This window comes from Seriola dumerili, unplaced genomic scaffold, assembly GCF_002260705.1.
Source record: "Seriola dumerili isolate Sdu_G_001 unplaced genomic scaffold, Sdu_1.0 BDQW01001556.1, whole genome shotgun sequence".
NCBI classification, from domain to species: domain Eukaryota; kingdom Metazoa; phylum Chordata; class Actinopteri; order Carangiformes; family Carangidae; genus Seriola; species Seriola dumerili.
The window spans coordinates 182,645-196,348 of NW_019175811.1; the positions used below are offsets into that span (position 1 = coordinate 182,645).

Here is a 13,704-nt window from a genome sequence, read left to right on the forward strand (position 1 = left end):
GTGTGTGTGTGTGTGTGTGTGTGTGTGTGTGTGTGTGTGTGTGTGTGTGTGTGTGTGTGTGTGTGTGTGTGTGTGTGTGTGTGTGTGTGTGTAAGACGAAGAGGCCGTCACAGCTCCTGGGCATATTGAGTCTTAGGCCTGATGGACTTCCATAGATCAATACACTATCACTTCATCCTCACTCATCCACTGTACCGCTCCTCTGTAAACCTACACACACACTCACACACTCATTCATGCAAAGACACACTTGAACACTCTCAAGTACCACACACACTTGTGCCCCTTTTTGTCTTGGAGGAGGTATTGAAAGCTAGATAAAGTGTAATTAAGGCTGATACAGTGATAAATATGCGGCTTGCCCCTTTAATTGATTTTACTGCCTGTTATGGTGAAGGCCAAGGTTGGCCCACTTCTCTCAGTCTTTTATTCACATGTAGTCTATGCACAGAGCTCTCGTAGTCTTTCTTTCTCTCTTCATCAGAAGAGCTAATGAAATTGGCAAACGGCTGAGCAGTGCTCAGCCTCAGCCCTTTAATTGATTTGGACTTCCTGCCATGTTCGAAGTTAATAAATGAGACGTTTAATTTTGCCCGCTAACAGCGCTAGCCACTGAATTCTTTTTCTCTTCCTCCCTTCATATTCATCACTTTGCTTTTACTAATCCTCATTATGTTTTTATACACACTCCTTCTCTCCCGCTCCCTCGTTGTGCGTCCCACATTTTTAGGTGATTTTCAACACCTCAAGGCGCAGTGATGCAATACATGTTAACACAGCACAAAGTCAGATTTAAATATGTTACACTCTGCCCGGTGTTGATGTTTCCTTCAGCCGTGATATAAAAAGTGACACCTTAACCAGCTAAACTCAATCCAGCAGTGTGTGTCTTCCATGCTAGCAGCTGGATATTGTGCATTTGCGTGTGTAAGATTGTGTTTCCTAAGAGCACGTGTGTGGAAGTGTGAGCGTGGCAGTCAGTTGATGTGATGGATATGACGAGGGTCAGGTAGGTCTGGCTTGTAGACTGAAGCTGTGATCCTGCAGTGTGTGTATACACACACACACACACACACCCACCCACACACAGTCACACCGTTTCTCAACTGCCTGACGTGTTGCAGATGACTACAGCACTCAGAGGAAATACACAAAAGAAACACACACCTCATTACTCATCCATCTGACAACAACCACACACACAGTAACATGTTCACACGCACAAACACCTCATCTCTCATATGCCTGCACACCGCCCTGTCACTCACACATACCTCAGACTACAAACAGTACCCAAAGCACAAAAACATGGCTGGCAGTGTGCGACACAATAACAGAGCAGACAACCTGTTAGTTGTGCTAAGACGAGTTTTTAGACAGGTTTCACAAATTATTTGAGCATTTATCCCGAGGCCACAAAACCATTCAAATCGCTCAGTGAAGAAAAGAGATTATATAAAACCAAACAACCACAAATGATGACTTGTGGCAATAGTTTAGATGCATTCACACGAGCGAACACATTGTAATCGAAACATTTGAAATCTTGATTCTTGGGAGCTTTTGAAATGTATTGACACTTCATTTAAGTTGAAGCCCTTAAAGAAGTGGCAGCTGAAGTGAAAGTGCTGAAAGGAGTTGAAGTGTTGAGGTGTGTAAGCACAGATGAGAATGAGAGTGTCAGTTGGATGGTGCAGTGCTATGTGTTTCAGGGCCTTACTTAGAGGAATTTAACCACATTTTTATACGATACTATTTTTAAAAAGCTAAAATTCTCAACTGTGAAATGTTGTTTGGATATAAACTTGAAATTTTAATTTTTCTTATTTAAATCAGGTATTATTTGATCAAAGAGTAAATAAACAAACCTATAAATCTGACCAGACATTCGGCTCCTGCCTTTGGTACCAGTTTTTGATTCTTATTGCTATGGACACATTTTTGGTAAGTGCCAAGCAGGCTTTACGGTTTGATACACAACCCTAGACACTGATAGCTCTACTTAGGCTTTTAATAGCAACAGCAGTAGTGGTAGTTGTCATACAGGTAGTGCTATTAGTGCCAGTAGCAGTAATGTGAGTCACACTGGTCTCTGTATCATTGCTAATAGTGGGTAAATGAAAACATCCATAATAACGGTAATGTTCATGGATATAAAAGTAAAAATGTAGGTGCACAGTAATAACACATCTATACATAATGCCACAGATGTGATCCGGTGGATGTGATCATTACAGACACACAGGCAGCAATGTGACATACCGGGGTGGACCGGGATGGTACAAATGTTCCTTCTTAGTGTGCTGAGATACGAGCAGCGAGCGGGGCAAGCTGATTGGCTGAGCACAGCAGGGCTTCCACAGGGGAGAGCTGCTGTTTTTATGTGTACATGAACAGGAGTGCTCTCAATCAGGGATTAGATTCACACTGGGCATTATGGCGTGATCCCTTAATTTTAAAGCATCAAGCTGAGGCAGGTTTGTGTGTGTGTGTGTGCATGTATGTGTATATATGTGTATATCCCCACATGCCATATCTTACATGTGCTATTATTGTGTTGATGCAGATATACAGGGTTTTTTTCTGTCATTGTACCACACACCTGTGTATTACTGCAGTTCAGTTTCAAGGTATCCCTGTAAAACTGGATGTACCACAAGTGCAAGTGTGTTTTTGATGCATGTATACATGTGTTCACCTGCGCTTCTTCTACAGCCTTCTGTTCCCAAAGGCTGTGTCAGTGCCTTACCCTGTGATGAGGATGTGTGTATGTGCTGTAGGAGGAGAAGCCTGTGTGTTGCATGTGTGTTGGTTAATGGCGTTGCGGGAAGATGCACAGCAACAATGGAGCCTCCAGCTCATCTTTCTGCCCCCGCACACACATGCGCTCTATTGTGGGGTAATCTCACACTGCCCAGATAAGTGGGTCACCATTTGTGCAGGCAGCATACATACGTGTGTGTGTGTGTGTGTGTGTGTGTGTGTGTGTGTGTGGGTGCGTGGGTGCGTGCGTGTGTGTGTTTAAAAATACACATTTTTATGTTTGCAGCTCCACACAGTCTATGTGTGGAGGTAATGTTTTCAGGAAATGTATGCATGGTGTGTGTCTCTGTGTGTGTGTGTGTGTTATAAAGCATATATTTACTCTGTGTGTGTGACAGAGGGTCCACCGGGGGAGTTGGGTGTGGTGATGGGGGGGGGGGGGGTGGTAAGGGGGAAGGCGGGGGGGGGGGTTGCTAAGGAGCAAGCTGGTGGGCGGGAGCTTTTTAGCCATTAGTACTGGTGACACAATGAAAGTGACAAGGCAGAAGGACCTAATTGCACCCTTCTTGTCTTTAGCGATTTGGGACAATTTCTCTCTCCCAACCCTCGACTGTGTTTGAGCGTCTCGCAACAGTTTGGCGCTGTTGTTGTCCGTCTTTCTTCCCACATTTCTCTCTCCCTCTTCCTTTTTATTTGTTTGCCCCGGAGTTGTTGATTTTGCCGACTTAAAAATAGAGCCTTGCCTGACACAGGGCAGGGATGGAGGGAGGGGGAGGGAGAGGTAGATAGATAGAAATATACATAGACAGAGTGAAGGAAGGACAGCGGCTCGTGGTAGGAGGTGAAGCGCCCGGCGGTCGTTCTCTCTCTTCGCTGTCTGCAAAGGTGATTGATGGTGGCGTTAGATTGTTTTGCTAATAGGCAGCAGGCCTCCTCCTATTCGCTGACAGGCTACTGTTTGTTTAGTGTCTGTGTGTGAAGGTAGGAAAGTGTTAATTTGTCAACATGTTGACTGATTTTCTTTTTTCTTTTCAGGAAATCAACCATGTACTGAAAGGAGCTTTGGACCGATTGACCACAGACAACCCCCCGGCCAAAATGAGCCCGGTTAACTTCGGGTAAGTGTGTGTGTGTGTGTGTGTGTGTGTGTGTGTGTGTGTGTGTGTGTGTGTGTGTGTGTGTGTGTGTGCATTTGTTGACGTCCTTGTAGCAGCAGACAGATCATAGCTCCTTAGGATGATGCATTGAGGGAGACTAGGATTAACACTCCAGTCTTTGTTTGACAGCCTGACACTGACTGGATTAAACAGTCGCATGGGTGTGTGTAAGAGTGTGTGTGTGTGTGTGTGTTTATGTGTCCCATTTTGTGGTGGGATAGATATCTCTCTTATCTGTGTGGTCTGGAACGGAGGTGAGTTTTGAACAGGAGTTGAGGGAAATGCTTCGACCCTGTCACTTCAGTGGTTAAACATGAGGAAGAGTGTTTATTATAGTAATTTTTTAAGTTGCCTTATGACACCGAGGCGATTTAAGTGTGTGGCAGATTTTATACACGGAGCAATACAAAGTGCATTAGACATAGAGACTAAAACAGCTTCAGTTACACCAAAAGATTTTCATTATTTATTAATATCTAGATTCTTCTTTTTATTATTCACCCTCTGTCAGTCCCACTGAGTGAGGTTCACGTGTGACGCGGTGTATCTCACTGTCAGTCTATGTAGAACTAGTTCTATTGGTTGAACCTCCTCTCTTGTACATTACATTTAGTTTATGTCCCGCTCCACTTCAGTGAGGGAAGAACTTGTAAAGAATTCACGAGCATAGCAACTTTGAGTAAAGGTTTGATGTTGTGTTTTATCCAGTTTTTTCTTCTTTGATTTATTGGTTACGCTTTTATAAGCTCATAGCTTCTGTCAGTGGCACCAAAAGCCACACAGATTTCTCTCTTCAGCTGGATGAGAGTTCAGTAATTACTAATCATAGCTGACGTGTTGACAATTCTGATAACTGCATTTTGTATCTGACTGGTGATCCTACATGCTACATTTTACACATTACATAATAATCAATAATAACCCTGGTTTTCCTGAAAAGGACAGGTGCAGTACACCTGTATTTGAAACCGATGCGACTCTTTGAGAGGCATATAAATGGATGACATTTTAGGTCTGGGACTTAAATAATTCATCAGTCACAAAATCATTTAGTTTTCTGTCAATCACTGGACTAATCACTTGAACTATAGTAAAGAGTTTTGTACAAATGATATAAAAATAAAACCCCAGTTCTTCTTTGTGTATCAGCAGCATCAAATAGAAATCAATCACTCCAGCAGCACAGCTGGCTGACCTGTTAAAGCTAGACTCACTTGTTGTGTATGTGTGTGTGTGTATGTGTGTGTGTGTGTATGTGTGTGTGTGTGTGTGTGTGTGTGTGTGTGTGTGTGTGTGTGTGTGTGTGTGTGTGTGCGTGTGTGTACAGGCAAGTGAGCGTACTGTATGTGGGCGTGCACAGGCGTCTCACCATGGCAACCTCCACCTTTTGTTTTTGGGAACGTCACTCGCAAACCTCTGTCAGGGTGGGAGTTTTATCTTCATTTCTCCAGGCTGTCAGTCATGCAGTAACCATGGCAACAGTTAACCCCTCCATCAAGGCCCTTCACCTGTCTCGTCCAGAAAGCCCGTGACAAGAGTACAGATAATTTTCTCAGCAGCCAACTGATTTCCCGCTTAGGAATTTTTTTCCTTTTTAAAAATAACTCCAGAGAGAATCACGGGTGCTCAGGAAGAGACTTGGCTGGAATGACAGATGGTGATTTTTCAGCATTTTACAGTACAGTGGTGTCTTGACAGCACTGTGATACAATGGAGGCACGGCTCTCACAGATAGTTTGCCATGGTAACAGATGGTTGGCAGTTGAAGAAGCCACGGTGAGCGAGCGAGGGCACAATTTCAGCGAGTCCCGGCCGCGAGTTTGTTAGGCACTCGGCCTCCGTTGATGTAGAGGAAGTCAACCAAGAGTGGGAGCTCCATCTGTCTCACTCCTCGTTGCTCTTTTCATCCGTCCCGCCGTCCCTCGCCTCTCTCTCTCTCCCTCTCTCTCTCTCTCTCTCTCTCTCTCTCTCTCTCTCTCTCTCTCTCCCCCCAGTGGAATGACTGTTTGTTTGTGTTTGTGTCAGTGGGATACTAAAATGGGTGAGCGGAGCTATTCTGCATATTAGCGTGCGGCGCTAACAAGCTATGGTTGCCCCTGATGAGCTTGTTTGTGCCGCCGTTTGTTTTTTATATGAATGTAAATGGGCTGAAACTGTGTGTGTGTGTGTGTGTGTGTTTGTTTATACCACACATCCTGTGTGAATACATATACATCATTCAGGACTATCTTTGTGTGTGTGTGAGTGTGTATCCTGCCCCAGCTTTATTGTTTACCATCACTGAGTGTGTGTGATTGTGCGTGTGTTTGTGCAATTCACGGGTTGTGCACGTGTAATTTAGATGTAACTGTGTTCCCTAATAGATGTAAATTTGATGCATGTGTGTATCTGTGAATTCAATTTAGAGGAATGTGACTGATGGTGTTTGTGAGCATGCAATAGATGTAGCAATAAGAATGCAAATTGGATGTGTGTGTGTATGTGTGTGTGTGGATTTGTGTGTACAGTACGTGTGTGACCCTGGCAGAGGTTAACGAGAGCAGGGTGACAGTGACAGAAGAGTGTGTTATAATGATCCCACCTAGTTCTTGGGATTGTGTAGGAAGCACATAAACCTTGAACTTCACTGCTTTTGTTCTCAGACATGTTTGCTTTTTTTTTTTTTGTTTTAACTCACACAGACGCCTCATCACTCCTTTTTTCTGTTACTTTATAAAAACTTTACAGGAAAGCTCTGGAGAAAAAAAAACAACCCTTTTTGTTCTTGGTCTCCATGTGTGATTGCTCTTCGTGAACCATTATTCATTATGTTCTCACGTGCACTTGCGTCTGCCATCTTTGTAGCAGCTAGTCCAGGATGCTGCTGCCGGCCTGGGGTTCACTTTACCTGCACCACCTCTCTGTTCACCACCCGGGCTGCCTGTTGCAGCTCACACCCTGCTCCAGTCTTAACCATGCTCACACCCGACACACCTCTGCATCTGCACCATTTTAGCCACGTGACTCCAAGGGCCCAGGGGTCCTTTACATCAGTCAAGGCTATACTCTCTGCATTAACTCCCAACTGAAGTCAGGGCAGCTGGGCCACTGCACATCTTCTGCTGCAGGCTGAGATCTCACGAAAACACTTACTCGTGGATGTTTGTTCACATTTTTGATTATATTTAGTTCTTGTTTTTATTGGAGGTTGAATGCATTGATTGTAAGTGGCTCTGGACAAAAGCAAAATTTTTGTGAAAGTCACAATTTCGCCTTTTTTGGAAGTTTCTCCAAGCGATTGATTTAGGAAAAACTTTTGAGGGTGGCAGATTTTTCTTTGAATAAGTGGAGCTGCTCATTACATTAAGTTGACAGAGACATTTGTCTAGAAAGAATTTACACATCAATTCTGTTTGAATTAGCAACCCTACAATTCATCTCTCTATCAAAAATACAGTCATTAGCATTTAGCTAAATACCTGCATGCATAAAGTCTTTCATTAAAACCTTCATTAATTCTAGCTATGTAGCTAAGTGGCAAAAAGTGCAAAACCTCATTTGAAACTGCAAAGCTTAAACTTACACACACTAGTGCAATACTGCTTGATTGATGATAGGAGTGATGCGTGTGTGTGTATTAGAAAAACTAAACATACAGTCAGGGATTGTTGCTTCCTGTGATCTTCTTCTTCTATTCCCCAATCATGCAGGTCCCCTCTGTTAGCCATCCAGTATCAAAAGCAGCCCTCTTCCTGTTTATCTTCAGTGGTACTGTCCTTGTTTATCTGCTGTTAAAAGCCACAGTTCAAGCCTCTGCAGAGATTATTAGAGAAGCTCATTCTGTTTCATCTCTATCTGCCCCTCTATCTGTCTTTCTCTTTTATCTCCTGTTTTTCTTCTTCTTTTTCTTTTTTTTTCAACCGGCTAGATTGGGTAGTTGAGAGGCAGGTAGATAAAGGTTGAAGTAGCTGTGCACCTGTGTCCCAACCTCACACACACACACACACACACACATGCATTGTTCTGGTATTTGGCAGGTACCTGTAAGCTAATTTGTATCCCTATCTATGTAGCCCGGAGGAAAATGCAAATGGATGTTGAAGAGCTTGCACATGGAAAGGGAGTGTGTGTGCGTGTGTATATGAGTGTATCATGTATTTTATCCTAATTTTCTGTATCTTTTAACGACGTCTATGTGTGTTTATTTGACAGTGAGTGTTTTTGTTGTTGTTGACAGCACCCTGACGAGGACAGTGGAGTTTCTAGGTGACCGGGGCCCCCTGGGTATCCATGTGGTCCCGTACTGCTCCTCGCTCAGTGGACGGTAACCACACATACGTAGCATACAGCTACATCCACTTGTAATCAATCAGGCATTCATAAGGAAAGACAGATGGCAATGTTGACTCATGGAAATGCATTAAAAATTCAAGTGCTGGCATGTCATCATACACGTGTTTACCTCCATGAACTCGTATGTTCTCAACACTGTGTTGTGTGTGTTTCAAGGACCCTGGGCCTTCATATTAAAGGCATCGAGGAAAACAGCCGCTCCAAGAGAGAGAACATCTTCCAAGAGGACGAGTGTATCGTCCAAATCAACGACACACCACTCCAGGACAAGACCTTCACACAGTAAGTGTGCAGAGCGTGGATGAGCTGGAGGCTGTATGTTTATGTCTGTGTCTGTGTCAAAGCAAGGAAATGCAAATATTGGATCAGACACAAACAGGGCTAGACTTAAATAGCATTTTATCAAATCTGAAGCCAGAATTGAATCTGCTGATTAAATCTGAATCCCTTACTGAGTCTACAGTATTTAGCTTTCAACAAATGCCGAAGTCATAACAACGAAAACACAAGGATTCAAGTGAGATCTTTTTAATAGGATGTTTTTTGGGATCCAATTAGAATATCCTCCCTTGTGAACATCTTCAGTCTTTCTCCAGATATTGGTGTGATGTTCACAAACATCTGACGTTGTGTCTTTCTGGTGTTTGTTCATTCTCTTTCTGAATTAATCTACTGTCCATCTGTCTGCCGTGTGCTTGGAAAGCTCTGAAAAAAAATAGTCAGTAGAAATTGTATAAGATGAATAATAAGTGGAAATGAACACAACCCTGGAAATTAGTTTCTGTATCTCTTTATATGTCACTGATGTGATAAGGAACTAAAACAAAAGAGCCCAAAGCAAGAAAATAAAATCTTTGCTCTTTATGTGTGTGTGTGTTTGTGTGTGTGCGTGTGTGTGTGTGTGTGTGTGTGTGTGTGTGCGTGTCTCTGCCTCCACTCACTCACCACCACTGTAGAGAGACACCTCACCTTTCACTCACTTTGTCTCCTCTATCAGCCAAACACAAATCCACCTCATTCTCTGCCCGTCTCTATCTCTCCACCACATCTGCTCTCACAAAAGAGTGTGTGTGTGTAGTGTGTGTGTAACTCTCTCTCTGGTCCTAATTTTTCCTCCCGTCCCTGTCCTCTCCCTTTATTTTCTGCATCCTCGCCGAAGAGGTCCATTTAACTGCATCCCACTGTGTTGACTGTGCTGTGTGAATGTTGTGCTGATAGTGGTCTATTAAAGCTGCAATAGGAATTTGCTGTAAGGTCTCCTCCATCTGATAGGGACCACTGTGTCCCAAACCAGCTGGAAGAGTCAGTCTGTGGTTGATCCAAATTGAAATACAGCTCCATTAACGACACAAGCCTCATTCAGTCTCCTCATTCTCTGCTTTCCAATTGTCTGTGTTCTCCTTCTGTGTTCTGCTTGACTTTCCTGGGCTTTTTCTTTTTTTTGCTGTTTCATAGTGTTCCACAAATTAGATTGGCTGTGAGGTTTAGAGTGGGTTTCCAGTTGCTTTTATATCACATATCCAGGGACATAAATGTGAATATTTCCTCCCTCTTTCTTTTCTTCTTCCAGGTCACAGGAAGTGTTCCGCCAGGCCATGACCTCCTCCGCAGTCTGTCTGGAGGTCCTCCCCGTGGCCAACAAGCTGCGCTACGAGAAGAGCCTGATAGGTCACCTTTTCACCGGCGACGGCAAAGAATCCTCCGCAAAAGCAAAGAGTCCGATGGTTGTCCGTGCCAAAGCCGACTCCCAACCGGAACCCAGGCCAGATCCCAAACTGAACACCAAACTGGAAGTGAGGCGACCAGACACGCGTGCCAAGACCCCAGAGCCAGCTGCAGTAAACACACCATCAGTGGAGATCCAATCTGGGCATGGCTCCTTGGAAAGAGTCTCTCCCGCACCTCCAGCCAGAGGAGCAAGCTCCTCCCCGACTCGCAGCCAGAGCCCCCTGGCCAGTAGGAGCCCTGCTCTGCCCGGCCTGGCCAACCTGACCAGCAAGAAGGGCGGCAAGCGGATAAAGATTGACCTGAAGAAAGGTAAATGTGCAGCTGCCTTCAAAAGTGGAGAATGACTTGAGTTTCTAAATTACAACACAGCCATAATCTTTACGTTACATTCTGTTCTCCTTTCTCCACTTCCTCTCACTCTTAAGGGAACTGTTGTCGAGAAGCAAGATAATCCACATGGTCTTTTTGAGCACGTCCATGCTTATTTATAGTTTTTATCTCCAGGCTTGTTTTTCTGATGTAATTGGATGCCCTGGGTGTTGTATTGCCCTCCACCACAAATGATTGATTTATCAAACTCAGACTTCTCATTCAGACTCTCATAAAAAGCTCTGCACCACTGAAAGCAATAGTAGTCCGTGTTGAAAATAACCTTCCACTGTGAAGATATTTTCATTTTTTATCTTGTGGGATGACCGTACACACCGTCTGGTTGTTTTGCTTTTAGACTTTAACCCTGAGAATCAGTCCGACTTCCCCGCCGCCTTATCTCTTATCCCTCTAAAACACATGATTGTTGGAGCGCCGATGTGTCGATGGCACGGGAATAGGTTCTTAGGACTGTGAACGGGCTCTGTACTAGCAACTTGTAGTATTACAGGGCATTGAAAGGATAGCTGTAAATGCGTTACATTGCACACACCTACACATGCATGCTACAGGTGCCCAGAGGAAGGCGAGAAGAAACCCAGATGAAAGGATAGAAGAAATTGGACTCCACACTCTCCAGCTCCAGCTCAAAGCTCCATTCAGCTGTTTTATTGTTAGTTTCTTTCTTTTCCCAGCACGTTTTCATCCCTCCAGTTTTCTTCTCCTTTCCCCTCTGTCCTTCTTTTGTTTGATTTTTTTTTTTTTTCCCCCCCGTGTTTCCCTCTATCCCTTTCACCTGATGCAAGATCAGAGCGGAGGATATTATGGGGTTTCTAACACCTTCTCCCTTGGCAACAGGCTCTTTCTCACCGTGATTGACAGGCGGTGAGGTTTAGGTGCGCTAATGTAGGGCAGGCAGAGGCTTAGCTTGGAGACCAGATAGCATCGCTCACCGCCTTTAGTATGCCACGCCGGCTTTGCTCCCCCCCCCCGGGGGGGGGGGGGGGGCGGGAGCAAAGCCGGCCGTGGCATACTAAAGCGCGCCGTGAGCGATGCTACTTGGTCTCCAAGCTAAGCCTCTGCCTGCCCTACATTACGCCACTAAAAAACTCCTCACGCGCCTGTCAATCACGGTGGAGCAAAGAGCTTGTTGCCAAAGGCGAGAAGCGATGTTTAGAAAACTCCATAATATTCCTCCGCTCTGCCATCTTGCATCAGCTTGTGCAATAGGGATAGAGGGAAACACGGGGGGACAAAAAAAAAAAAATCAAACAAAAGAAGGACACGAGGGGAAAGGAGAAGTTAAAACTGGAGGGATGAAAAAGACTCGTGCTGGGACAAAGAAAGACAAACTAACAAATACAAACAGCTGGAATGGAGCTTTTGAGCTGGAAGCTGGCAGAGTGTGGGTCCAACTTTCTTTCTATTCCTTTTCATCTGGGTTCTTCTCGCCTTCCTCTGGGCACCTTGTAGCATTGCATTGTAGGTGTTGTGCACTGTAACGCATTTACAGCTATCTTTTCAATCCCCTGTAATAAGCTACAAGTTGCTAGTAGACAGAGCCGTTCACCAGTTCCTAAGAACCTATTCCCTGTGCATCGACACAGTCGAGCCGCTCCAACAATCATGTGTTTTAGCAGGCGATAAGAGCATAATGGGCGGCGGGGAAAGTCCGGACTGTAATTCTGCAGGGTTAAAGTCTAAAAAGCAAACAACCAAACCGGTGTGTACGGTCATCCCACCAATGATAAAAAATGAAAATTATCTTCACATGTGAAGGTTATTTTCAACACGGCACTACACTAATTTTGCTTTCAGTGGTGCAGAGCTTTTTATGAGAGTCTGAATTGAGAAGTTCTGAGTTTGATAATTCAATCATTTGTGCGGTGGGGGCCAATACAACACCGCAGGGCCATCCAATTACATCAGAAAAACAAGCCTGGAGATAAAAACTATAAAATAAGCATGGACGTGCCTCAAAAAGACCAATGTGGATTTATTCTGCTTCTCGACAACATTCCCTTAAGCCAGTCGAGAGAAGTGGAGAAAGGAGAACAGAATGTAACGTAAAAGATTATGGCTGTGTTGTATTTAGAAACTCAATTTCATTCTTCCACTTTTTGAATGGCAGCCTGCACATTACCTTTCTTCAGCGTCAATCTTATATCCGCTTTGCCGCCCTTCTTGCTGGTTCAGGCTTGAGCCAGGCCGGGGCAGAGCAGGGCTCCTACTGGCGCAGGGGCCGTCCTGGCTGCGATCGGGAGGACTTGCCTGCCTCTGCGCTGGAAGGTGCGGGTGACAGAGACTCTTTCTCGAAGGAAGCCTAATGCCCAGATTGGATCTCCACTGATGGATGTGTTTACTGGCGAGCTGCCTGGCGCTCTTGGCAAGCGTGTCTGGTCGCCTCACTTCCAGTTGTGTTCAGTTTGGATCAATGCCTGGGTTCCGGTTGTGAGTCGGCTTTTGCACGGACAACCATCGCGATATTTGCTTTTGCGGAGGCATTCTTTGACGTCGCGGTGAAAAGGTCGAACCTATCAGGCCTCTTCTCGTTAGCGCGCAGCTTTGTTGGGCCACGGGGAGGACTCCAGACAGACTGCGGAGGAGGTCATGGCCTGGCGGAACACTTCCTGTGACTCTGGAAAGAAGAAAAGAAAGAGTGAGGAAATATTCCACATTTTAATGTCCTGTGATTATGTGATATAAAGCAACTGTGAAACCCACTCTACTCACAGCCATCTAATTTGTGGAACACTATGAAACAGCAAAAAAAAGAAAAAGCCCAGGAACAGTCAAAGCAGAAACAGCAGAAGGAGAACACAGACAATTGGAAAGCAGATGAATGAGGAGACTGAATGAGGCCTTGTTGTAACCGTTAATGGAGCTGTATTTCAATTTGGATCAACCACAGACTGACTCTTCCAGCTGGCTTTGGCGACACAGTGGTCCTATCAGATGGGAGGGAGACCTTACAGCAAATTCCTAGTTGCCAGCCTTAATAGCACACTATCAGCACAAAATTCACACAGCACAGTCCAACACTAGTGGGATGCAGTTAAATGGAACGCTCTTCGCGGAGGATGCAGAAAAATGTATAGAGCGGAGAAGGACAGGGGAGACGGGGAGGGAAAAGATATAGTGAACCAGAGAGAGAGTACACACACACTACACACACACACTCTTTTGTGAGAGCAGATGTGGTGAGAGATAACAGGTTCGCGAATCGAACTCGGGGTTGGTTTTAGTAATGGTAACAAAGTCAATGGAAGAGAATGTTCTGCGGAAACGGAGTGAGTGAAGTGTGTAAGCGGTCTCTGTAGTTTTACCAGACAGTAATGGTTTCGAATTATGCCCC

General features: G+C 44.7%; 1 protein-coding gene across 1 annotated transcript in view; it reads left to right on the forward strand.

Moving 5' to 3' along the window:
- LOC111238716 (partitioning defective 3 homolog B-like) overlaps positions 1 to 13,704 on the forward strand; it is a 146,698-nt gene that overhangs the window by 38,368 nt on the left and 94,626 nt on the right. Inside the window, exons 5-8 of the mRNA XM_022768370.1 lie at positions 3,799 to 3,881; positions 8,137 to 8,223; positions 8,409 to 8,534; positions 9,823 to 10,289. Coding sequence (XP_022624091.1) covers positions 3,799 to 3,881; positions 8,137 to 8,223; positions 8,409 to 8,534; positions 9,823 to 10,289 — 763 coding nt within the window. The remainder of the gene's footprint in view (positions 1 to 3,798; positions 3,882 to 8,136; positions 8,224 to 8,408; positions 8,535 to 9,822; positions 10,290 to 13,704) is intronic.